General features: G+C 46.2%; 1 protein-coding gene across 1 annotated transcript in view; it reads right to left on the reverse strand.

Annotated features, from left to right (window-relative positions):
- Positions 1–27806, reverse strand: part of LOC138469559 (vomeronasal type-2 receptor 26-like) — a 158008-nt gene that overhangs the window by 68199 nt on the left and 62003 nt on the right. Inside the window, exon 3 of the mRNA XM_069609029.1 lies at positions 6149–6979. Within this exon, the coding sequence (XP_069465130.1) occupies positions 6149–6979 (831 nt within the window). The remainder of the gene's footprint in view (positions 1–6148; positions 6980–27806) is intronic.

A 27806-nucleotide genomic window follows, 5' to 3' on the forward strand; every position in this document is an offset into this window, starting at 1 on the left:
GGGAAGTTGGCTTAGCAATCAGTCATTTGCAAATCTGCATGGCATGTCATCTGAATGTTAATTGAGTACTGCATTTTCTGATTTCTAAACGTTTTCTCCCTTTCATGGGGTGGTACTATGCGCACATGAGTGCAATCTATTGCCCCTACAATGTTGGAGAACACAACTATTGCAAAAAAAACACACTTCACAGCAGCAACCTCAACTTCCATAAGTGGGAAAGTAATGAACTTGGATATGTGCTGTAACAGTGCAGCCAAAACTACTTGCACATTTTTGCAGAAACTTGGCTGCAACATCCATGCTGCCATTGCAACATTGCCCTGTACGATACAGTTACACAAATGTGAAGCAGTGCCATTACTTTGACAAAAGATGGAATAGCTGTAGTCTTATTGGTGCTTCCTTCCATCTCCTTCTTTTATAGCTCTACCAAATACATAATTGCATCAGTATACAGCCAGTAAAGCTGAATGATGTGTTCGGATGACATGTTGAACAAATTCACCCTGGTGCAATATATACATTCTTTATTTGGACGCCTTCTTCTTTGTCTGGGAGGTGGGAGCTCAGCCAGCACATTCACCACTGTTGGTTGCACAGGTTGCTCATTGTTGGCATGCTTAAGACAAGCTAAAAAGTGCACTGCAAAAGCATTCGACATGGGTGCTGGATATGCATGGCCACTGTTCTTTGTAGAAACTGCACACACTACTGGGTATGTGTACGCTAGCAGTTGATGTTCATATAGCACCTGAACAGAAAAGATTAAAAAATGAAGTACGAAAATGGTATCCACACATTCCACACCTATTCATGTATTTGCGACAACAGGTTACCTAAGTCAGCACCTTTCGAAGTGTCACCACATTGTGAGCTACACGCTGCAAACACATACAACAATCAGAAATGTGTAGCTCAAAGAGGAAATAACAACACAAGGCCAAACATAACGGTGCAAATGTGATGCCTCCCAGCAATCCTGGTTTGCATATGGTGTCTCCCTTTTCCCCATGCTGCAGCACCTGGCAAAAGGCATGCACATCCATCTTGCCCCCAAGTGGCACACTTCATTCCCTCTTTCTTATGGATAATAGTGCACGTGTGTGGTGCACACCATTTGATCACAGCGCATATGGTGCTCTTAAGTATTATGTAGTGGACTACCCATTCCACCATACTAACATCCGCCACCAAACAGAAGGTACGTTAAGTGAAATCCAACTTCACAAATGTACATACATGGCAATGTGAGAAACACATTCATCAAGTATATAAGTCCTTCATTCATTTGCACGTTCCCCAATAGCACACTCTTCCATTCACACTCTTGTGGTTCAGACAACAGTCTAAACTAGGTACACACTTGTGTAGACTTAAAATTGCCCTTTGCGGAAATGTAGAAGTCTACACAGCACCCTTTCTGCCACTGGCGCCAGAACTACAGCATTTCTGCACATGCTTTAATACAATAATGTGCCAGCTGTATGCCAATATTCACAATTACCCACATATTACATTAATAATTACCTACCCACCCATCCCAACCTGGCTATTATTAATCTTAACCCACCCACCTTCACTCAGGGACAAACTTCCTGTAGCACTCCTCCACAATACCGGCACTGAAACGGTGCCGTATATGTGCGCTAATTTAACGCACATTAAAAAGTGGAGGAGTACCACAAGAATACCCGTCTTAAATGGCAGGTAATGAATGTGCAGTTGCTGGGTTGGTTTCCCACCTATCCTAGCAACCCGCCACATATATTCCGAAAGTGGTGAATTCATTTCGACTTCAGAAGAATGCTCCACCTTCAGAATATGTCTTAAGTACCGAAAAGGTTGTTAACGCTTTCTCCAACCTTTTCGGTACTTAACACCCACCTTAGACTCGGCTCTGAGTCACCGTGCAATTGTGTTTGCTCTTTCAGTGAATATGAATGTTTAATGAACGTTTGCAGATTCTAAGATGGTCAGAATAGGACGGATTCTCAAAAAAAAGAGGCTTCTTAAAATAGCACAGAAGAGGTTCTATTATTAGGTGCCCCAATACTGAAAATGTTTTAGTCTTAAAAGGGTCCTGTTAATTTCTAGAGGGCTTCGCTTCATCGAACAGGTTTTTCTATACAGCCGCCTTGCATAAAATAATATCGCTAGCATGCTTCTGACACTTATGTATAACAGGCTTGCAGAGTCCATGTGGTTGCTGGAAGCACATTTCACAGTGAGATGGACTGTCATTGCGAAATGGGAAAAACAGACCAAAACATTTCTATCCCTCTTTGAGTCATAGATATGCATTGGGACAGCAGCGATTCACCGTGTCATGCATTGTGCCCCTCATGAGCTTGTTTTCGACAAATGTACAAGTGCATCTTGTTTGTGATGCTATTCAAATTAATCAGAGCTATGCACCTGCGCATCACAGTAAAAGAGGGCCTCTGAGTTTGTGCATGTATGATACATACATTCTGGTGAACTTTGTGCAACATTTCTGGTGCAAGTGGGTGCATTTTCACATCCAATCACATCCTATCCACAAAAAAATAGTTTACGAATCGGTCCCAATGTATTTATGCAAGAAATGAGTTAGTGTAAAGTTGCTTTGGGAATAGGAACATGCTTATCAGTGTTCCGTCAAATAACCATGCTCCAAATGTTGATAAACTTTTGATGAGTGACTTAGAGGTTAAACACTACTTAAGAAGAAGCCATGACTTCCTCGGGATTCCGATTGTTCCTGCATTGATTCACTGTTTGTGTTTGTAGTGTGTCTATGGCCCGGTGCTTTCTGATCCAAGGATCCTTCTGCTTGCATTGTGCCCAGGCAAAGAGCTAAAATCACTACCTCTATGGCTTACTTACAAGCTAAGACTCAGACATTGGGTCTGGGTGCACTTTGCAAGGTAGAATTTTGGAAAGGTTTACTGTTGTAAGTGGAAAAAGGACAGAGCTCCTTTAAGAAGGAAGCCCAGGACTATGGGAGGGGGTGGGAGGCAGGAGGAAGGGGAGGAGCAGGGGAAGGGAAACGGGAGTCAAGAGGTAGGAGGAATAAAGAAAGGTTGAACATGATGGTGGCTCTGTGTTTCATGGTATGCATGGGCGCTGGCGAGTGCTGAGTCCCCCACAACAACTGGCGACGAGGGGAAACGTCCTGCGCCATGGAGGAAAAGGTACAGGTGACACCCCATGCGGGAGGTAGAAGGGCCTGGGTGCCCAGCAGCAGTTGGGGCCCATGCGCCCAGCAATAATGGAGGGCCCGGACGCCCAGCACCAATGGGGACCCGTGCTCCCAGCAGAACAGGAAGACGGAGGGCCCGTGAGCCGTGCAACGGAGGAGTACAGGTGCAGGACCTGCATGCCCACCAGCATCCGGGGGCCCGTGTGCCCGCAGTGACCGAGGGCCGGCGCGCCCGCAGTAACAGAGGGCCTGTGCGCCTGTAGTGTGGAAGGCCCCGTGAGCCCAGCAGTGAAAGCGGGCCCGTGAGCCCAGCAGTGAAAGTGGGCCCGTGAGCCCAGTGGTGTGGAAGGGCCTGTGAGCCCAGCAGTGGAGGAGGGCCCGTGAGCCCAGCAGTGTGGAAGGGCCCGTGAGCCCAGCAGTGAAAGTGGGCCTATGAGCCCAACGGTGAAAGTGGGCCTGTGTGCCCAGCAGTGGGGCCCATGCGCCCTGTGACAAGGGAAAGGGCCGTGTGCCCTGCAAGTGAAAAGGGCCGGCGCGCCCGACACACCGTGAGGGCCCGTTTGTCCAGCTGCTTGGCAAGCGGAAAGGAGGGCCCATGTGCCCAGCTGTCAGAAGAGGGCCCGCGAGCCCTGCAAGTGGAGAGGGCCCATGTGCCCGAGAGACATCACAGGCACTGGTCGGGTGGTCCATGTGTGCATCCCACACAGCCCCCCAGCAGGAGAGAGGAGAACACCGCTGCGGCATCCCGACGCCACACTTTAGGATCGACCACTGCATCCTGGCCACACGGAAGACTGCAGGTGAGCGGATCGCAGAGGACGCTTCCACCAACGCACAAGGTACTCCGGCAAGTGCAAGCATAGTAAAGACACGTGGGGAAAGCGCATCCCGCGTCTCCCGTCTGTGACATTATTATAAACAAGCGTGGGGTTTCGCAATCACACCCCGCGTCTCCCATTACGTGACACCTTTAAAATAAAAAAAAAGGAAATTGGGACGAAAATTATAGTAGACCCATTCACAACCCACGAGTACACATACCAGGTTCAAAACAGCAGCAAGGACAAACACACGCTGTGCAGGAGTTAAGTGACCTGAGAATGGCCCAGAACTGCGCCCTAGCAGCAACAAAAGTAACTAACCAGAGCCAGCACACAAAGGGGCACCCAGCATTTTGTTAACCCCTTTGACTACCCCAACCAACGCACTCATGGGAAACTCCCATAACTAAGAATAAGCACGCAAAGGTACATCCAGCACCCTGCCAACACCCTGACTGCCCCGACCAACGCTAGCAACTAAGGGCAACGCGCTACTTGAGAGATTAAAAGTGACCGCCCACCACCCCGCCCATTTGGCCACTGTGACACAAAGGTCACAAGAACATTGTACGAGGACTACAGAGTGCTGACCCTCAGGCCCACAGAGGGACAGCCACTGACCACCACGGCGGACCCAATACTACCCAGGTCAACAGAAGAGAAGGACATGCACAGGAAATAAAAAGAAGAGAGACATGGAAAGCTGCCCAAATTGACATGTACCAGCAGCAGAGAAGACCCATACCAGGCAGGACCGACAACAGTGAAAGTAAAAGCATACAAACCAAAAGACCAAACACAACGATCTGCCGCCAAAGACCGCACACAAGTGCACAGCGACTCCATACCCAAACTAAACACCAGCCACCATGACTGACCTAGCACAAGCAGATGTCGACGCAAGTGCGCAAACCCTAGCAGACTTGGGCCCCACGTCATATGCCACCGTCATGAGAAGGCCCAACCCATTCGCCTTGATCCCGCACCACGACCGAGGAACAAGATGGGAGGAATGGGTTGAAGAATTTGAAGACTTTGTAGGAGCAATTAGGAACAAAGACCCGCCAAGCAAACTCAGTATATTTAGGAACTTGGTTAGAAAAGGGGTAAAGGACATCATCAAGACAATCCCAGCCACAGACAAAACCACGTACCAACGTCTCCTCGATGCAATCAACGACAAACTCATAGTAGGATCCAACAAAGACTACGAACGCCTTGCATTTAACCAACACAGTCAGCGTCCACACAAATCCATTGGAGAGTTCATCATACGTCTCCAGCAGAAGATAGGAAAACACCTTCTCATAAAACCCCTACCCCTAGCGAAAATACTCAATCTGGCAAAAACGTACGAGAGAGTTGACACACAGGCAGACGCCATTGAAAGGAAAGTAGAACGCAACGCCATCGCAGCCCTCACGGAAGAGCGACCGCAATACTCTGAGCCCACTCGACCCTGGAGAAGAAGCAAACTGAGAAGACACTGGCCAGAAGGCCCGGACACAGAGCAATGCCACGGGCCAGGGTGGAAACACACCCACAGACAACCATACCCAGCCTTTGGACGAACATGCTGGCGCTGTAGCCAGGAAGGTCACCTTCAGAGAATGTGCAGGACAAGACCACCCACAAGCTCGACATGCCAACCCACACCCCAGGCAAGAGACCAGAGTGCACCTAGAGCACGGTTAGGAGGAAGGGGAGGAGCAGGGGAAGGGAAACAGGAGTCAAGAGGTAGGAGGAATAAAGAAAGGTTGAACATGATGGTGGCTCTGTGTTTCATGGTATGCGTGGTCGTTGGCGAATGCTGAGTCCCCCACAACATTTACTCAGTCCTTCATTGTTCTGAGGTCGATACATTGAGTACTATTGAATTTGATAATATTAGCATCTATGATCACGTCTCTTAGAAGCTGGAGTAATCTGGCATGATTCACTTGGGATATTATTATTTCTTTTTTGTGGAATTATGTATAATTAATGCATTTAATTAACAAGATAGGTTGACTTTTCTTTTATAGCAAAGGACTTAGAAAAGATTTGGACTTATTGAAATGAAATAATGATATCTGCAATAGGTTGTGAATTTAGATCATTTGTCTATGGGCCCTGGCAATTGAAAAGAAGGGGTTTACTGTACCTGCCATGGTTTGAAGTCTGATTTATCATGACAGCTACCATACGTAAATGCAGATCCACTCTTCTTGCAGAATGTGAGGTTATGTAAGGCCCAAGCAATGGCATATACTGCATTGTAGACATTGTATGCAACTCTTGCATTCAATACAAAAATATAGTCATTGTGAATACCCTCCAGTTTCTCATCCCCTGTGCACAGAGCTGACGTGTTATCGAGAATGTCAATGGCCAGCTTATGGTCGAGCCATTTGCATCCAAAAATCTCTTCCCAAAACTTTCCCATGAAACCATTGAATGCAGATCTGGAAGGATTGACACTGGTGAGATGCTCCTCAAATCCTGGAATCACTCCACTTCGAATAGCAAATCCGATTGTGCCAGCAAGGAATTCTGAGTATCTCTCCATGGAAAGGGGAGCAGATGTAGACCAAGCTTCACTGGCGATCCAGGTCTTCCCTGTCACATTGCGTATCACCATCTCATCTATTAAAGGGATCAGCCCAGCATCACTGCAGAAGATGACAACGGCACTGGCGGTGGAGTGTTCAATCACCTGTATAATGTGCAAGGCATTCCGGTCGGCCTGGTGTAGGATGATATTTTCTGAGAAAGCAATGCAGATTCCAGCTTTGGCAAGCTCTTGTTTCAATATCTGAACACCCTGTTGGCCATAGTCATTGTCTTCAATCAGGAGACCCACCCAGGTCCAGCCAAAGTACACCAGCAGCTGAGCCAGTCCCTGGGACTGGAAGTCATCACTGGGGATGGTGCGGAAAAAGGAAGGAAATTGGTTCCGGTCACTCAAGACGGGACTGGAGGAAAAATAACTGATCTGCAAAGAAAAAGAAATGTTAAAGAAAGATCATCGCAACCAACAATTGTGGATGAGTAAGACTAAGGCAAAGTCGCAACAGTGTTTTTAACCAACGTTTGACGGGAGGCTTTCCGATCACTGCTGGCACCCACAAGCATATTACAATGATATGAAGTTTCTATGTGGTCTTAATATGATATAAATGCCCTTCACTCCTTTCACGTGTCTTGACGTTCATTTTAGGGTGCATATCTTGGGTGATCTGTAATTAACTCATGGTACTGATATATAGGATATATTTTAATGCTGTGTTATTTTGTGTGCAGTCCCATGTGATTAATAGTTTAGGTGTCAGATCTGGGAGGACAGGGGGGCAGTTGCCCCCTTTAGGCAATTCATCATGTCCCGGCATCACCCATTCCCCAGTCATTCTCAGGCTGGCACTTTTCCTTGCACTTTTGTTTAACAAAACAAACTATGAGGCAGAAAGGGCAAAGCCTACGTGTGACATGTTGTCATGCTCACTACACGATAGGCACATTTTGCTCTGCACCAATTTCTGATCTGGACCCATGTGTTCAAATGACTGCTCTGCCACAATGCCTCCCGCTGCCCCCACAAGACCATGTACAGGAATAAAAGTGGGATGAGTGTAAAGGTAAGATATCTTAAAAGATGAATGAATCTTAGCAACAATGACAACTCACTACTGACTGAGGCCTGTGATGTATAGACATGGGTAAATCGATGGCAAATCTGCCATTTCACCACTAAACTAATTTACTGTTACCACCACTTGGGCCAGTGACATTAGCATAGGCGTAGGAGTGGAGGTATAGTGGTGTAAATTCCCATATGTGGCTTCCACGGCATTCTATGGGGATTTTTGGTTGATTTACTCTGAGTGGAAATACCGCCAGGTAAATCCACCAATTTATGAAGTTTAGGTGGACAATTTACCTACAGCATTTATATGGAGGTAAATACTCCACTTTACCTCTAAACTCGAGCTGTGGCAGTGCAGGATTAGTGGCAATAATTTGTTTACCACCTAAAAAAACACCAATAACTGAATTATTGCCACTTTTTTACCACACCACAATGTAAATGGATTTGTTAGCATACTCTGTTTTCTTTCCAGTCATGGTCAGTTTGGTATAGGACAAAAGACAACCCTAAAAGTGAAAAAAAGCAGTCCCCTCACAATTAAAATAGAAATTGACAAAATGGATTGTACATGCTGAGGAACAAGCACACGGTAGATATACACATGAGGCATCTGGCTAGGTGCTGTTACAGGCACACAAGAGTGATTCTGGCAGCACTACAAGAATTACCAAGGCCACAAAGTAATGCAGACAGTGATGGAGTCAGAGGGAAGCTGTGACCATACCTCCACTGGCATCAACGAAGTGATGTATAGATTTAATCGGGCATATATTTTGAACGTGTCATCATGAAAGTGATTTTCAATCCAAGTACTGGCTTATTTAGGTTGTGCATCAGGAAAATACTTCATCCTGGTCCTGTGCCGGGTTAAACTGCTACCGGATTGACCGATGTGCAGTCCCCACCCACTGCCCCGTCAAGTCGCATTGCCCCTTTTGGCGGTCCTCTTGGACATCACGGAGCAAGCCTCACTGAGACACTCCACCTTCCCTTGCACAGAGACCCTGCTCTGGCGCTCCAGGTCTGGAGTTTCAATGAGTGTCCTCATCCTTGGCACTTTGCAGCCTCCACAGCAAAGGTCTCCCGCCTTCCTTCAAGTAGAGTGGATGTTTGTGTTTTAAGAAAATTGCCCACGCTCTGCTTAGTGTCACCAATCCTCAATCAATTATAAGTCAATGATTGATTAGCATCTTTCAGAATAATACCTGTTAACAGCAATTCAGTATTGGTTTTTATGCATTCAGACTTTCAAACTGGCACGCGTTTCTCTCTGTTAGACTTCACAGCAGGCAGAGTGGCTTCACAATCGATTTGCGCGTTTCTTACTTCAATGAGTGATTTAGTGAAATCAAAATATCTGGATCCGAATAGTCCAATATTATTACGTCTAATGAGTTTAAAGAGTAGAGAAGGACAAACCCTCAGATTGGAAAAAGATTTCACACGCTTTCACCGCGGCTGAACGAAACGAACAACCGGATTAGCACAGTACCTTTAAATGGAGAAGAAGCTGTAGCTGAGCTGGATGTTCCTGGTAGTTCCTGCAGGCTCACGGTTCCTGAAGCGAGTGTCGGACTAACATTAGGTAGGAAGACTGGAGGGACCTACACTGCCCAGGGAAGAAACCAGCAGCAGAGCAAAGCAACAAATAAAAAGAGCGCTCCTTGAAACCCAAGCAGGGTCCAACCTTCCTGGCTATCTGGCCCACTGTAGCTCTGTACAGCGAATTCGACCAGAGGAGGGAGTCCTGGCTTGCAGTTTGAGTGAACTGGTTTTTCCCACCAGCTCAGGGGAAGAAGATTCCTGGAGGATCTTCTCTCTCATTGGCGTTAAAGGATTCGGACCTGCAGCAGGGCTTCACTGGGCGGTTCAGGCGTGGTAGGGGTCCACTTCCGTCAGCTCCTCATCGGTTCTTTCTTTCCAGTGGTGACTCTGCCTTTCCAGACCCAGGGAACTGCTTTTTATGCAGTTTCCCCCATTCGCACAGCCTGGCTGTCAATCACACATCAGGGTGGCTGTCCCACCTGTACAGTCACCACAGCCAATCAGTTCAGAGTGTGACATGGGTCTCCAAGGAGAACCTGTGCAGGGAGAACTAAACCCCTCCTTCACATCCTGTCCCCCCCAGACATACAAAAGTGTCTGGAGGGACCTGCACTGCCCAGGGAAGAAACCAGCAGCAGAGCAAAGCAACAAATAAAAAGTGCGCTCCTTGAAACCCAAGCACCTAAGGAGGGCTTCTGCGTAGAAGCCCGCGAAAAGACGGTGAACCAAGGAACCAAACCTTGTTTGGCACTCAGAGTAGAACATGAGAAAGACGTTTTCAAAAAGAAATGGTGGATAAACCCAGCCGGAACCAAAATAAAACATATATGGTCTAGCAGGTTTAAGTTTGAGGCTACCAAGATAGCCTAAAAAATACCAAGGTTATTTAAGATAACCGTGATTGGAAAAATAGGGTAGTTACCACTGTCACCAGCCAAGTCTTGATGAAAAGAGAGCGAAACAACACTCCAAGAGAAACAGACAAAAAGGGAAAAGTATTAACCCTTTCCAGTACTCTATGTAAGATAGAGTGTACTGGGTCTGTGGGTTTGCAGAGGCTAATAAAGTGAATGGCAACTTTATATGTTCTGGGGGACTTCTGAGTTGGGAAGTCTAAAAGACAACCCTGTGTCACTGCACTGAAGGTGCTGTGTAACACACAGTAAATATATGATGTCTGTGGAGTAGGTGAGGCTCCACAGTCTATGAACAGAAAATGTTTTAAACAAACACAGCAAAACACATGTAAGAGTGGGAAAAAAGGCTCACACTCTTACCAGGTGAAAAAAAAATCCTAGAAATCCAGAAAAGCTGCTGATGGACTCAGTAGGTAAGGGAAATTAGCCATTCTGGAGAATGTTCCCTAACATCATCCAATCAAAGAGCAACTACGTCATTGACCAGATCACTATTGTGAGGGTTTCACAAAATGTTGTTGCCAGCAGTTTTGACCAAAAGGTTGCGAGGTCCATCAAGGCTAGCACACTCGACCTTGAGTTTAATCTCCACAAGAAACATACAGGTTGCTTAAAATGGTAGGATGAATATGGCGCAAACAATTGAGTGTTGTTGTTCCACGTATAATTATGAGGAATATTGCATGGGACAGAACCATTAAACATTTTAAGCCCCAGACTATGGAGACTCAAAACCATTTTGGACCATTTCCCAGCCGCACATTAGAATAGCCCAACCTGGCAATTTCTGTTGTCTCTAGGTCAAAGACTATACAATGGGCATCAAGATCACCCAATACAATAGGAAAACCACCTCTAACTCTAACGCACCAGCCAATTATAAAGGTGGTAAATTTGTCCAAAGCTACATCTAACACTGTGTTCCCCTTGTGCAAATACAAATTTATGAAAAACAAAATCCCATTTTTTCATCTCTTCTTTCACCATAACATGAGAGACTAAAAACCCCCTAGAGCCACTAATCCTAGACATTATTTTAATAAGCTGAGTAGAGCCCCCAAGAGATGACCCAGGCACCTTTTTGAGCTGCTTGGAAATGGGACACGTGGCCGTCAAACAAGGGTTTTTCTGTTAGCCAAATTTCTTGAAGATAGATTAAATGGCATATTTTAAGTAATTGTCCTAAGACACAGTTGGTAAACAGGTTACGGTGGCCCCTGGAATTCCAGGATACAAAAAAAAAGCGCATTCGGTTTTAGCCTGTGGTGGTTTAGGCAACAATTGGTCTCCCTTTCCAGATTGCAGAAAGGCACCTGTGACCCACACGAGTCATGATGCTGGTCCAAGTGAACAGTTACTGTCTGTCAAGAAAACCCCTCTCTGAAATGTTTCTATACAATCTGCTGTGTTAGTGTGTTCCTTGTATTCAGGCTTCATAAATAAAAGGAATAAAACCATTCATTGGTGAGCTTCCTTATCTTATATTTACGTTCACGTTATGGGTACATGGCAGTGTGAAGGCATCACAAAGTAGACACAGGCAACAGAGTAAAGTGTGGGCTATAATCTTTTATTCAAATCACGATGAGGTTGGGATAAGGCCTACCTTATCCTATGCTAAGGTGGGATTTCTCTACTTAAATAAGGATATTCTCTGTCAGGAAGTCCAAAGTAAAGGTCTGTCTGTGTCCAAAACCTATATTTGCCTATACCGTGTAACGATGTCAGCTTCAAATGAATGTGTTCAAAGAAGTGTTCAAACAAAAGTTCAGAGCTTCTTCAAGCACTTGGTTGGAAAGGGGTTCTCCCTTCCCCAGGATTCCAAATAGTTCAATATTAATAAAAAAAAGCGGTTCCCTTCTAGAAGCTTTCAAGTCTAATTTTTTTCATGACAACATGATTCCTTGAGATTCTTCCCAGCTTTCAGGCTCTTGGCTCTTTCATCAAAATCATACATTTCAACTCTTTAAGTTCCCAATGCACAGGCTTTTCTGTATATTCAACCATAAACCTTCTCCTGAGTGGGGTGTTTTTCGGTCTAGGAGCAGTTTTCCGAACACGCCGTCCAACCATTACAGGTCACATAACCAACACACCTGATTGAATTCTTTTACACAGTTGCATCACCACGGCTTCAGCTCAAAAGTGGTATCATAGGTATATCCTGGCAGTCTTTTCCAACACTTGTCTTGCCACTATTCACTTTTTGAAGTATCACAAACATTTCATAGTCTGCCACAACTTGTGCAATTCCTCTTTTCCTTATGGCTTTAGTGCTTGCTTTTTCTCAACTTCAACACTTCACAGTTCATTATACTCATTACAAATTCTTGCTTTCTTCAGCTTATCTGATTCACAGTTCCTTTGTATCAGAGAACATGTCCCTCTACTTTCCATGCTGTGGTATACACTCATTATCATTTTCTTTTGGGTGGTATTCAAAATGCTTTTCATTCATATTCAAAATGATGTAATGGCACATTCCCAGTTCACGCTTCTGCTGGGAATTTGCACTTGGCTCAAGGGTTTCTCATTCACTTTCAACTTTACTGTTTCTGTTTCTGCGGTCTTTCTGCTGCCTTTTCAATTTGGCATTCAAAACCGCTCGTTTCATGAAGTTCATCAATCTATACAACATTATATGTATTCAGCATCTGTGTTTTACCTTTCTGATGCGGCAATTGCATTGCCACCGATTCTGCTTGCTCTCTCGCAAGCATTCTGATGTTCCTTCAGCCTGCGGCTCGCACCACATCAACCCCGAGTCACGCAGACTGGCTTGACACACTGGGTACACTGTCTTTGCTTGCCCGTCTCTGCTCTGTTCGATTCTTCGTGGTTGCTGCTCCCAGCTCCGCAGGCCCCTGTTCTCGGTTCGCCAACACCTTAGGCTGTTGGAGAGGGAGTCCACTTGACTCTTGGTGGTTGGCAGCCTGTCATCGGAGACATTCCAAGAATGCCATATGGCCCCCAGCCACAGTCTGCTTCCGCTGAAAAGACTATGCAGCTCCACGATGCCTCAGATACCTGTCTCCCAGCTCCTTCCTCCGTTCGCTCCATCGGCAAGAAATCCACGGGAGTTCCTGTTCTCTCCATTAGCCTCACCCAAGCTGACCATTTATACCACCCATTTAGTTTCAGTTGCAGGCCATTCATGTTGTTTACACAGCGGTCTTAGTACTCTGCATCCCTCTTCCTTGTCCCAGTACCAGCGTGGTGTTGAAACTAATAAAGAATGAATGTCTGTTCCTGTGTGGTCTCTTCCACATCTCAGTACTATAATGGTAAATATGGGGAGATGATTTTCTAGCTTAAAAGGGAAGGGATTGGAAATACCCCGTAAATGTCTGGGGGACAATTGATTCCTGATGAAAGGGAAATGAGGGATACTGTGCTCACCCAAGGATGCCTCACCACCACTCCCCAAGTTTCCTCCTCCCAGGTGATCCTCCCTTGCATATTCACACCCAGGGTCAGGATCCAAAAGTGATGGCATTTTCCTGGTCAACTGGGGGGAGGATATTTTGGGGAAAGAAGCAAGGAGGCCCTCAGATTCCTCACAGGGGGTGATGCATGATGTGATGTTTGCCACATTTGCACCATTATATTCCCCCGTCTGGTTAGTTTAATAACCAATACACCTGCAGCCATTATTTTTATAATAAGCATCTTTTGGGATACATGTCCTACATGTGATGCTGGAAATGCATCGGAGGGACGGGGCCTCCGTATCCTTGTCCTTTACTGCCTTTTTTCATGTGTTCTGTCATATTTTCCACGCAGGAGTTCATCTGGGACTCCTGGCGGTGCAGCTCTCTCTCTTTTGGTTTGGTGAACAGACCCGTGGGATACCCTTACGCACCCATGGGTGGGGGTACAACCCTGTGCCCCTAGTGTATGTTTTTGGGCACCTGTGGGTGGCCCGCAGAGCAGGGTATGGGCTGGTGGCAGCTCCATGCTGAATTTGACAGGTGCGCTGAGTATCCTCCATTTTGGGATACCCAGGCCCTCCCATTGGAATCAGTTGATTCCTGATAGAAAACAAGATGGCCCCTTGGCCTCTTGCTTTCTATTACCTATTATCTTGTTTTCCCAAAGCCCTGGGAAGCCCTGACTCTGTCCCTTCCCCCTGACTGGCTGTTGGGTGGAAGTCCCATATATGGTGTTTTTGTGAAGTCCAGTCCAGACTGACTGGAGCCTTCCCAGTGATTGTATGTTGTGGGTACGTCCTGTGGGTGGGACCTGGGTGAATGGAGTGTGTGACCAATATGCACTTCTTGTTCTGGCTGTCTGGTTTCTGGTATGAGAGACAAAGACTGAGACAGCCCTTCCCGAAACTGGCCTGAATGCAGTGTGTAGTGTTGAATGGCTGAGTACTTGTCCCAATCCACCTTCCTTGTTGTGAGTGTCTGAGAGGGAGGAGGATGGCCTGAATGCACTGTGTGCCTGATTGGCTGACTGACTGCATGAATGCCCTTCTGTATGATTGGCTGCTGAGAGTGACCCAGCAGTGTGGATGAGAGACAAGATAGTATATCTGGGGACCTCTCACCACTGGAAATTGTTCAGAAGCGTTCCGAAGCTGTGTCTACACTTGAAGAGTAACTGGAACTGCTGATCCTCGTTGCCCAGCTGGAAGACGAAGACTTGCTGTTGCATTTGCTTCGACCTGATCTGAAAGCTGCTGAACTCGTCGAAGACAGATCCGAGAGAGGACCTGGTAAGGCGCCCTCTTCCCGTGCTCCGAGGGACCATCGAGCACCGCTAACCTTCGCCGAAGCTCCCTGGAAGTCAGACCCTCGAAAGGCTGCCGACCCGAGACGGGACCGCTGAGGCGAACGAAGCAAAGCACCCGGACTTCGCTAGGGTCGAAGTCTATTGCCGTCGACCAGGGTTCGCAGGTTTGTGTAACCGCTGGAGTTCCGTTGAAGTTGTGTTGCCCAGCCGTGGGGACTGCTTGACGCCGTGCCGCCGACGACCGGAGCCGCCCGCTCCTCTGCCTAAGTACATTTGAATCCAAGGACTCCCTTGTCCGCAACGTCGACTGCTTTGTCCCGCCGGAGAAAGTCGAGCACGACCAACGCGCCGAGCAGAATCCGCCGGTGGGTTTCCCGCCACCTGAAGGCCACAAAGACTTCGACGACTCGTCGCCTCGTTGGGCCACAGCTCTTCTGAAACTCTTGGCGGTACTGAACAATCTATCACTGAGGTGCCCAGCACACCTCATCCTCGCAGGACGTCGCTGACGAGCACCGCCTGGATCGACATCGGGGTCTCGGCACCCTTGAACTTCTCATCGCCGCCGTTGACGACAAGTTCACCATCTTTGACGCCTCTCGGCGATCCATGGCTCCTGCTTTAAAGGGAGACACTCAAGAAGGATCCTTCGACGCGTCTTCGAAGAACTCTACTCCACCAGGTACATTGGGGGGGTAAAAGATTATAGGAGGAAATAAGGCTATTGAACAATATATGGACTGGGCTTGTGCTATATATCTTTATTTTACAGGTTGCCCAGGTGGGGGGATCTCCACACAGAACCGGTAGAGGCCAGCATTCTGCCTACTGTTTCAACCATCTTACGTTCCTTCCTATCTCTATTGCTGGTTCCCTCGTTATTGATCTGTGTGACATTTTAACTGTACCTTTGATGCACTTTAATGAGATTTAATAACATTGGTGGTACCACTTTAGAATTGTATATATTTATCATTGTTGATTTCCGAGTAAAAAGTGCGTTATTGTGATCGTGTACATACCTTTGAATATTAATTATATAAAGACTGTGTTTTCAGTAATACAGTATGTGGACATACCTTTGTGGGGGTTTGGGGACTACACCATACTTAAGAACCAGCCTGCATCACCTCCTGAGAAGCTAGGCCTTGATTGCTCGAGTACGTTACCAATAATAGAGAATCTTGGCTGGGATCCTCTGTGCCTCTCCTCTACCATATCGAGAGCGGAAGTACAGACACCCCCCCTACAGTCTACACACTACACACTCCCTTTAGGCTTCCTCTGCGGGCTGTATATTCCTCTGTGTGACATGTCATAAAACAACATTCTCCATCTGCATCATATTCTAACTAGTGTTGGCTATTATTTTCAGAGTCTGGGGCAGGGGTAAAATGCATGCCTGGGGGGCCAATGGGACTGCCAATTGCAACCATACATATTTCTTTCTCCCATTCCACTGGTCTGTTTTTGTATGAGCATGTATCGAGAGGACAGAGGCATCATAATATCCTAATGTAAGTGACAACATTTGCACTTGTGCTTTCTTCTTCCCTACTCCCTTTAAATACCGTAAAACCACTTGTAGAATTCAGAGGCTTATGAGTAAGACAATAAGAATGGAAACCAGTACTTCATCAACAACTGGTCCACTCTCCTCCTCCATGGTAGTGTGCAAAGTGTGCACGGCAGCAATAACATCTGTTAGGCAGCCGTTTTGTGCATCGTTTGTTGGCCGAATTTTCAGTAGCTTTGTTCCAATTTTGCACATACACCTCCTTACATAGTGGTAGGGAGGTGTAGGGCGAGCTCATTTTGGAGAGTGGTTAATCTGACATCCCTAAACTCTTCTTTTATTGAATTAAGCCCTTTCTATGTAGTATCAGCAAGCTGGAGCTGCTCACACTTGGTAATCTGTACCCATTTAGCTTTCATTGCTGCTTGAATTCCAGGTGCTAAAAGCGATGAGAAAAAGACAGCGACCTTGCTGAAAAGCCTATACTTTGTAGGGATTACCGCCAAACTGTCAGAAGATGATTGTGAAAAGTAATGTTCTCTCGTACTCCTTTGCAATGTCAAAGAGCTACTACTTGTGCGATAGTTCACATCAGTTAAGGAGGGGTGATCTGCAATTGAAACGACGTGGCTTTGTGGAACCATCAATGCTGGGGAATGAAGAGTTGTTAATGTGCAAGAGCCACTCCGCTTTGGTGGGAGCTGCGTATAGGCCTGGGTGACGCAGGACCAATAATGTTCCATGAGGGATGCTGTCTCAACTTAAAGACTGACATGCCGATTATTCTTTTACTTCCAGTATTCATTCCCACTTTGATCTGTTATATTTGAAATATAAAGAAGGGTGTATGAGGCGTTAAATGCAAATCAGTTCTTTTTTGCATTTCTCCAATTCAACAATTTTGCATATTGTCTCCAGTCTGCTGGACATATATTGTTCAAGTGTGCAACCAATTATTTTGCTAATCCAACCATTGTCTTTTTTCTGCATCCAGTTATCCCTTCATTCCATTTCTCTCTATAAAATACATCCCCATTATGTGCAGCTGTGGTCTCTGTGTGCACCAAGGCAGTACTTTCCTTTGTGCACCTGGGGCTGTTTTCTCTCAACTGTTCTGCACTTTCCACTCCCCCCCTTCCATTCACATTCCCCTTTTCCTTTTTCCATGCACCTGCTCTTTCTTAAATGTCACTGGGCCTAGTAAGATTGCTGTTTTCTTTTTTTTTGTTCTCCCTTGTTCCCCTCCCTTTTTGCCTGGTCGCGCTCCGAAATACTTGTGTACGAGCGCAATATAAATAAAATATCATTTCATTTTCATTTTTTTACTTCAAAGTAAATGTAACTTCCCCATGTGTGGACACTCCAGTGTATAAAGCATTCCAATTTCCTTTGATCCTGATATATCTGCCATTTTCTCCAATTTTATAAAGTCATCAACAAAAACTGAATTTTCTTCCCATTTTGCATGTGCCGAATGTCCCTAGAATAAACCTCTTGTATTGAATAGGGCAAGATTAACTAGACAGTGTGCCATCTCAGGTTTTACTTCATGTGGTGTAGACAGTCTGGGGGCGCCTGTGGCATGGGCGATGAGAGAGCACACATTGCAGGTTTCATTCGATCTCTCTCCCCATTACCTGCATATGGCCATACCACATATTTTCAATCTCATTAGAGAATCCATCATGTGTACCTCGCTCAAATCTTTCAGGGTCACAGACCTCTCTCCTTGTCCTTGTCATACTCCCATATTGTTAAATCATTAATCCCTTGTTGTTTCACCAACTATTTATATTTCATCCCAAAAAAGAAAGAGAGAAAAAAGAGAAGACAATAATAAATACTATGCAAGGCACACATTCCATTAATCTTTTGCATCTCCTGTGCTGTGTAATAACAAGTTCTGAGTCCCTGTTAATAAGTGGACGCATATAGTTTGAAACAGTTATATATTATATCTCATGACACTTCTCTTTAGTTGCCCTCCTTGTCTTCATAAAGGGGAGCGCTAGTCTTTTCTTTCTTGACATCAGAACGATAGACCGCTCACTTATGAACCTGGAGTTTCACTGCAGTCAGTGTGGCATATTTGATGACAAATGGATCAACAAATCTAGGATGATTCCACTTCCTTACAACATTTCTAATCAACACCCAGTTCCCTGGATAAAGCTGTGGTAGGGGTAGCAGAATGTATGTTCCTGATGGTGTTTCCTCTTCTCCGGTAGCTTCTGCTGGTCGTTGTTGTTGAGGTGTTATCTGGTTTGAGATGAACTAAGAGAATTGGTTATAGCCCTAAAATATTCCTGAAATTCATTGCCTAAAACGGGTGCTGCATTTTCAGCATTTAAACACTCATGTGCAGGTGTTAGTGGATCATACATTCATCTGCCAGTCATAACTTCATGTGTCAGAGCTTGGTTGATTCTTCGGTGCGAAGAGGGCAATTGGCAAGCAGTGCAGACAGTTTTTTATTATGGGTAATGCAGTTTTCCATGGTGCTCTTTAATCAGACCATTGAGGCATTCAATAATATCTGTTGGCTTGTGGGTGATAAACTGAACATAGTTTGTGTATTATGACCACTATAGATCTTATCTCTTTGAATAAATAATTAAAAAAGTGCTGATCATTATCTGATTGGAGGACTTCACAGATACCCCAGGGGGGAATATCTTGTGTATGCAGAATTCTGCTGCTGATTTTGCATCACAATGAGCACAAGGACCTGCTTCAAGCCAATGGGAGAAGTGGCAGACCATAATGATCATATAGCGATATATCTTACACCTATTTCCCATATCGACATAGTCGATATGCAAATGGCGAAAGGGCCCAGATGGGCGAGGCACTGTTGCTGTCACTGTTTTTAGTGTGTGTCCTGCAGTATATTGTTAAGAACTACACAATTTGTTATGAATTTGGACACCCACTCCTTTAAATTAGGAACAAACCACTCTTTTAAATATACTGTTACATATTCCTTTGATGTGTGTGTAGGATAGTGCAGCTTCTCAAGGGCAACTGTCATTAGCTCCAGTGGCATGATTGGTTTCCCTGTAATGCTCTGGCTCCATAGTAGGTCAGTGGGTGACAAAACACACCCTCCCCTAGTCCACGGCTCCTGCTCATGTTGGGGCATGCATCCCTACAACTCTATTATTTGTATTAGAGGTAGGGCATGATTGGATTCTGTTATCTGTACTTGTTGTTGTGTTACAATTGTTACCATTTCCAATATCTCAGGCATGTAGGATGCTTCTTGTACCACGGAATCTGCTACACTATTGTGCTATTATGTCTGTTCCATTAGTGTGGGTGGCACATTTTGCCACTGCGACTGCTGCAGGGCCCAACAATTCTTCAATTAATCTGGATAATAATTGAGCATGTTGTACTGGCGTACTGCAAGATTTTTTACAACCTCTCCTTTTCCATCATGGCTGCCCCAAATGTGTTGTCGCATTGACTGTGCAGAATTGTAATAAATTGTTACAGGGGTATCTCAATACATTTCTAATGCCAAAATCTGAGCTATTAATTCTGCCGTGTGTGCAGAATAAAGTGCTGGAAATCTTTTTTTAGCCACTGTTCCAAACGCCCCATCTTCCCATTTTACCACTGTTGCTCCTGTGTGCCTTAATCCAGTATTCTGTTTTATCGTTGATGGCCCACCAATAAAAATATCTATCCTCCCGTAAATGCATGTTCCTCAACATGTGGTAAATCATCATAGAAATCGGTATATGTTGAAAAGCCATGCACAGAACCTCCCTGCTCCACAGGTTCTGCAAGAAAAGTAGCTAAATTGACAATGCACCATCTCACAATTTGAATGGAGGACAGAATTACCTCATAGCCTGTGAGCATGGATTTTGATTTTTGCAAAATTGCAAACAGTGCATGCTCTACATCAAGAGTCACTTAGCAAACCATAGTTAGTGTTCATGATTTTTTGATTTTTCAGTTGCAAAGGCAGCTGCTGCCAATAATTGTTCGCATGGGAAATGTCCTTGCTTTACTGGGTCTAAATGACCACTGTAAAATGACATATGTGTGTGCCCCTTTGTAGTTACCTGAGTGAGGACAGCTGTCATCACGTAACCATTAGAATCGGAGAACAACAAAAACATTTTTTTTCTAATCTGCCGTTGCTTGCAATGGGGTGATGTTAATCGCATGTTTCAGTACACTGAATGCTTCTGTCATCTTTATTGACCAGACAATGGGCCTCATTACGAGTTATGCCGGTAAGGGAAAAATGATGCCGGTATGTGAATACCGGCATCATTTAACGTTCCGTAGCATTCTGACCCACAAACCCGGTATTAACGGCACCGTTATTTACGGTACCGCTAATAGCGGCACAGGCGCGTACACGCGCCTCCTCAGGTAGTAAATACCGGCATGCCGGTAATAGGGGGCAATCACAACCCACGCAAACATGCAAATACCGGCATCGCGAACACGGTAATAACGGGCTGCATGATGCCGGAAAAACAGGCATCGCGGACCACCCGCAAACAGCAACCAAGATACAAGGCAGCTGCCACAGGTGCACACAACCCCACAGGTGGAGTCAAAGGAGGCTGTGCCAGTATGAACTGAGCACACCCACACACCGCAACCCCCCCTCGGCGTAGCCAATGCAGAGTTGGCCATCACAAAAGGCGCACAATGAAACACCACACCCCTTCCCACACCAAAATGCCCCCACTAGCACCATCAAACATGTTGCAGGAGGACCCGCCCATAGTGATACAACCACAGCAGCAACAACAGGCAGCACAGAGGAGACGCAGGAGGAGAAGGAGGGCGAGACATGGCCAGCAATCACCACCAACGCAGCCACCAGTGCCACGTAGGCAGCCACCAATCCCTTGCACCAGAACCAGCCCATGTAAACCAACCCCTGAGCAGACGCACACCCTGGACCGGTTGGACCGTGACACCATCACCACCATAGTGGACATGACACAGAATGACATTGCCAGCCACATCGAGATACGCACTGCCATCCCCCTACCAATAAAGGTGGTTACTGTGCAACACTTCCTGGCCCCAGGCACCTACCAACACACAGTGGACCAGCTGCATGGCATTTCACAACCACTACTCTCATGCATGCTGGACCACGTGCCTGGCAGCCTGGTGAGTTGCACAACTGTCCCATGGCTGTGCTGTGGGGACCTGATCAGTGCAGATGCAGAAGGGGGGGGGCTACTGCACCTGGGTGGCAAGGGGGGGAATAGTGCACCTGGGTGGCAGTAGCCAGTGAGTGGAGAGTGCATGCCGAGCCAAACACTCCAGAAGACCTGAACTAGCCAAACCGAACCCGACACATCACTGGGCCACAAATGCCAAACTATGCATATGGATGTCGACAAGTAAGAGCCACAACCAGGCCACCATGGCAATGTCAAGCAATGCAGGACTGAACAGGATGGTAACCCTGGCAATGTGGCCAGTGTGAGCATGCATAATTGTGAGCATGCATAGAATACACATCATGAATTGGAGGCCAAACATTGCCGCACTAACACAGCACATCTGCCTCAGCATGCATGTTTACACCCTGCATCATCTATCAAACCACATCCAGTGTCCCACACCTCATTACAGTATCCATAGCATCTATGTCACTATTGCGTATACGTACAGGGACATGTGCATGCCCACAGCAAATAGCTGCCGCCATGACTGAGTGCCCTGAAAGTTGGCAAGTCAGAGTGACACACACCTATTCCAATCTGCCTGCAGGTGATGGAGGATATACCTTCAGGCCGTGGCTACTTACCCCAAACCGCTGAACTGGCATGGATAGGAGTACAATCGCGTGCACACTCGTACCCGTGTTCTGCCTGAGCATACCTTTGGCCTGTGAAAGCGCGGTTACGATTCCAATGCAGTTCTGGTGCTGCACTCCTCTATAGGCCTGAGGGGGTGGCAAATATCACCATGGCCTGTGTCATGCTGCACAACATGTGCGTCTGGAGGAATGTACCACTGCCAACTGACATAGACATGCATGGGCCGGGTGACCATGAAGGGGATAGAGACGGAGGCGAAGGAGCCCCCCTGCCAGTACATGATGCACGGGATGGTCATGCTGTACGCCAAGCACTAATCCACGTGTACATCTGAAACGCACGGACCATGAAAGGAATGTTCCAGTGACACACTGGCTGCATGTGGGCATGCACACTTGTATACTTAGCAGTTCACAACCGTACGCTATCACACATTGAATGTACATGCACAAAATTAAGAATGTCCAGCCATTGAATTGCTTGCAAACAACGGGTGTATTATTCACATACACGTGATAATATTAACATTCCCCTCCAAAAACCCCAGTGAACCCCCCCTCCCACCCCACAAACCCTCGAAACACCCCAGTGAAATCCCTCTCCCTCCACACAGATACTAAGTGTCCCCATGTGTGCATCGGACAGTGCTCCCTTCCACAATGTGTCCTGCCACAATGTCATTGTCCGTGCATTCATTTCTTTTGCATCTTGGTGTTGGGTGGTGCCATGGCCGGCTGTCGTGCGCTCCTCCTCATGTGACGCACCGGACTGGATTGGGCCGAGGTGGCAGGGGTAGTTGTGGCGGAAATGTCAATTCTCAATGGACTGCCTGTGTCAAGGTGTGGCCGCTGCATTGGAGCGTTACCTGCACGGATGGCCTCCGTGAGTGTCCCCATGCACTCCTGGAAGGCACGTGTGGATGCCTCCACTGCTGCAGTATTGGCTGCTATTGCCCTCACGATGGCACTCATGGCCTCTCTGTTTGCTTCTACCTGCTGCTGCATGATCTGGAGCATGGACTCCTGCCGGGCCTCGACCCTTGTCAGGCGGGTCTCGAATGATGTGACGTCCACAGGTCTGCAGGTTGCTGGCAGGGTGGAGGAGGGCAGAGTGGAGGAGGGCAGAGTGGAGGAGGGCAGAGTGGAGGAGGGCAGAGTGGAGGAGGGCAGAGTCGTGCCTTGCAGGGTGGTGGTAGGCGGCTGCGCGGAGCCATCCTCCGGGGCACTGTCCTCGAACAGCGCAGTGTCTGATTCACCGAGGTCTGAATTATGCAGGCACGGATTGTCGAGGCACTCAGACTCTGCTAGTGGTTGGGGGCTGGCAATTGGGCTTGGGGTGGGTGTGCCAGGCATCATGTCTGATTCCTCTTCCACCTCTGTGGACACAACATCCTTGGTGGCTTGCGGCAGGGCTACCACTGTTGTGGTTTTTGGTTGTTGGTCAGTGGGTGCAGGTGTTCCCTGCAGGGTTGGTGCCTTGCGTGGCATGCTGGCTTTGGCAGATGACTTCTCCTTGGACGGTTGTGTTGGGGTGTCCCTGGACCCCTTTTGTGCACTGGACGTGCTCGCACCCCTGTCCACTGGTCTACCTTCATCGTCAGTGCCTGGGGGATAGAAGAGATGCGGGTCATCAGTGATGTGGTCAATTGGCGGCTGTGATGTATTGTGTGGGATGTGTCCATGCATTCAGCCATCATTTCATTTCTGGTTTGTTGCTTTGGGTGTACTGAGGTGGTATGTGGGGGATCAATGCATGGCTGGTGGTGTAGGATTAGTTTGGTCTCTGTGTGGTGGGTGCATGGGCATGGTTGGGTCATGTGGCACCTCTGTTGGGATTGGGGTCGTCACTCTGCGTCCATGTGGTGCGGGAAGTGACGATGATTGATCTATGGGTATGTTGATGCATCTCCTTGCCCACTCTAACTTCCCCATCAGTTGGGCCACATCATGTGTCGTGATACGTGGTTGTGATGGTACACTCACCTTCCTCTGTGGTGATTGCCGCCCCGACCTCCTGATCTCCGATCCCCTCAATGCTTTCGGTGTTGATGAAGAGACTTGCCGTCTCCTCCCATGGCATCAATTGGACTGGGGAGTGTGGCCCACCACCTGTCGCCCTTGCGGCTCTCCGATTTTTGGACAGGGTCCTCCGGACACGGAGGCGGAGGTCGTCCCACCGCTTCCGGCAGTCGCGCACACTCCTTGGGGCGCACCCCACTGCTGTCACCCTCTGCGCTAACTCGAGCCAGACCTCTTTTTTGCGGGTTTGGGCCGCATGCTTGAGGTCTGTGCAGCGTATTACGTCCGCATGCTCTTCCAGTGTGTTGGCGAGCATGGTGAGCTCAGCGTCCGAGAACCACTGCTTCCTCTTCCTCTGGGTGGATTTCCTGCTGGCCTTGGACATGGTGATGCTCTCCTGACACACGACGACACAGGAGGAGTGTTGGTTGTGGAGGATTGCAATGGATTGTGTTTTTAAAGATGGCCGCCGGCCCATTTCCCGTTCCTGTGCGATGACGTAATTTCCGGGTCCATTTTTTGCGAACACAGTAATACCACGCCGGTATTACCGTGCCGGTATTTACGGGTTAGTGTGAGGCGGTAGCGCAATGGGTGGGCCCCGCGATGCCGGTATAGGGGGCTTGGAGGCCCTTTACCGGCATGGCGGTATTGCCACTACCGGCATGGGGGAACGCGTGTGCTCGCGCACTCGTAGTCACCCACTATTGGCGGGTTCATACGTGCACGGACCCGCTCATTCTGGCATGCCGGTAATGAACACGGTTTTACCGGCAAACTCGTAATGAGGCCCAATAACTTTTCCCTTCTTTTGTGCTTCTTTTAATCCTTGTAGAACGGGCCTAGTTTATGAGGCGCTATCTAATATCCATAATGAGCAATAATTGCAAAGCCATAGGAACTGTTGTATTTTTTTTACTGTAGCTGGTTGTGTTGTGTTGTGTATTGCATCTGCTCTCTCTGCTGTCACTCTTCTTCTTTCTGATGATATAATATGGCCCAAATATATCACTACTTTTTGACAATATTGCAGTTTGTCTTTATCTACTGTGTATCCCTTCTCCGCTAATAGTTTCAGGAGCATCACCAAATCTTTCCTGCATTCATCTTCTGTGGTGCAGCACACCAAGATGTCATAATTATATTGTATCACTTCACTATGTGTCTGTATATTCCCTAGCTCCATGTGTGTCACTCTGTTAAACACACTGGGTGATTCATAGTATCCCTGAGTCATTGGCCGCCGTAAGTAAACACAGGAAAATATTGTAAGTTTGGGTGCATTGGAATTAAAAAGAAAGCATTTTTGAGATATTTATTTATTTATTTATTTATTGTGCAATAGCCAAAATTTGACTTTTAACACATTTCAACATAAAGTACACCACATTTCAACACATTTTTGAGATCTATTACTGTAAAATACATTGCACTTGTTGGGATGTTGCATAAAACTGTTGCTAGATTTGGACCTATTGGGAATTCAGCTATATTATTTAGAGGGCACACATCTTGCATTAATCTACAATCCGTTTTTCTTTTTCACAGGATACACAACCATTTTGCATGGGGATTCTGATGGTGCTATAATGTTTTTTCTGTAATAATGCTGCAATGATTTCATATATTCCCTCATCTGCTTCTCTGGAAATTGGGCACTGTCTCACTTGGGATAATAAAACTCATTGTTTTAGTTTAATCAACATGCCCCTACTCCTTTTAAGACCCACATCAATGGGTTTACTGGTCCATAATCTTTAGGCACTGTGTCCAAATCTGCCTGAAAATACAGTGAAAATATTTTTGCAAACAATACTTTCTGGGGTACTTCCCTGTGATCCACTATTAACTGGTATGGTATACACATTTCAAACAGTGCCTCTCCATCCTTGATGTTTTTTGGAAATGTTCTTTGTCAGTTAAATTAGTGAAACATAGTGTTGAATCGATGCACAAGACAGAGCACTATTCAATACCCTCCTTGTCTACTCCGTGTAATATTACTGCTGCTTCCTCTATTATCACTGCTTCTAGATGCACCCACCATAATAATCTGACCATGTGTAATCACTCTAGGAAGTGCTGTCTGAATAAAAATACTGTAGATACATGTAATACTTTGTCCTCTATTCTAGGCACTCATCCCAATATTACCCGTGCCCCATAAAGGAATACAACTATGTGTAGTGGTGCTCTACTTAAAATGCTGAAGCCATAAAATGCCTGTAGGATTGACCTTGCTTGTGCATAGTGTATACCTGGAGTGGAACACAATATTCAATTTTTAGTAAATGAGATTGTCATGTTTAATTTGCTAATGATGTCCCTGCCTAATATGTTTACTGGCGTGTTTTGTGAATATAATAAAGGTGATTTTATTTCTTGTTTTCCTACTGTTATGGGTAATTCTTCTGTAAAAGGAACCGTCACCATTGCCCCAGAAAATTCCTGCATGTCAATAATGATGTCTGATAAAGGAAATCCTTGTACGCTGATGGAGGATTAGGTGGCTCCTATGTTGGCCAGAAATGAAAATGTCATATCTCCTAGCTTCACTCCAACCAGCAGTTCCTCTTCTACTGTTTCATGTATCCATTCCTTATGGTATTTAATTATGTTCTTCCAATACTGGGGAAATGATTTACACAGGTGCTAGTGGGCAGTCCATTTTATTAATGTGTATCAGTGTAGAAAATGTCAATCTTAATACCCGAAGTGCGTGTTAATATACACACCACAATTGAATCTTTCACTCCGAATACTTTCAAAACCACCAATAAACCAAAACCTACAATATATTTTCACAAAAAACACATATTATACAAAACACATCTACCAAAAATAGCTCAATTCATTCTGCCACCTCCTCTGCTTCTATAACTTGAGGGTATTCACACCTCCTCATGCCCACTTACTTGGGACAGAGGGAAACCGCCTCTCCTCATGCCCCCTTATCCAGGACAGAGGAAAAACTACACCTCCTCATGCCCCCTTACCTGGGATGAAAGGAAAACCACACATCCTCTGCTTATGTAACGCTACTCACTCCCCATTTCCTGGGATGCACCCTATAATCAACACAACTCTCCCCTTCCTCTTATATAGGAGTATCCACATCCTTAATATTTCACCATAAACACACAATAACTATACCATGCGGTCTTCCCCATTTACTGGGAGTATTTTCTTCAACTCAAAACTCCTGCTTCCCCCACAATCATAAAATCACTATTTTCTTTTGCCTGGGAATAGAGGGACCCAACCCCCGATTTCAAGAACAAAAGATACTCCCGTCTCATTTGTCATGCCAGGGCCTCGTTTGTCCCAGCCAGCTTCCCCAGCTTTAATATTCCAGTTAGCAACTGTTGTGTCCCTACTCTCTGATGATGCAGGTGCATGAACTTTGAATTGGGACACAGGATAAATAACAGTCTTTATGCATTGAGGTTTTTAGCCATGTATAATACACCTTCAGTTTGTTGCCTTGTGGAGCAGTATTGGTGCACGCTTTTGAAATAATGACAAAAAGTGGTGCTAAAATAACTAATGATTTTACTGTTTGAAATATAATTTCTTGATCCTATCACATACTCGAAATTCTTAACTTTGATTTCTAAATTCTTTAAAGTGTCT

The sequence above is a fragment of the Ambystoma mexicanum genome, chromosome 1p (assembly GCF_040938575.1).
Source record: "Ambystoma mexicanum isolate Mex_15411 chromosome 1p, UKY_AmexF1_1, whole genome shotgun sequence".
Classification (NCBI taxonomy): domain Eukaryota; kingdom Metazoa; phylum Chordata; class Amphibia; order Caudata; family Ambystomatidae; genus Ambystoma; species Ambystoma mexicanum.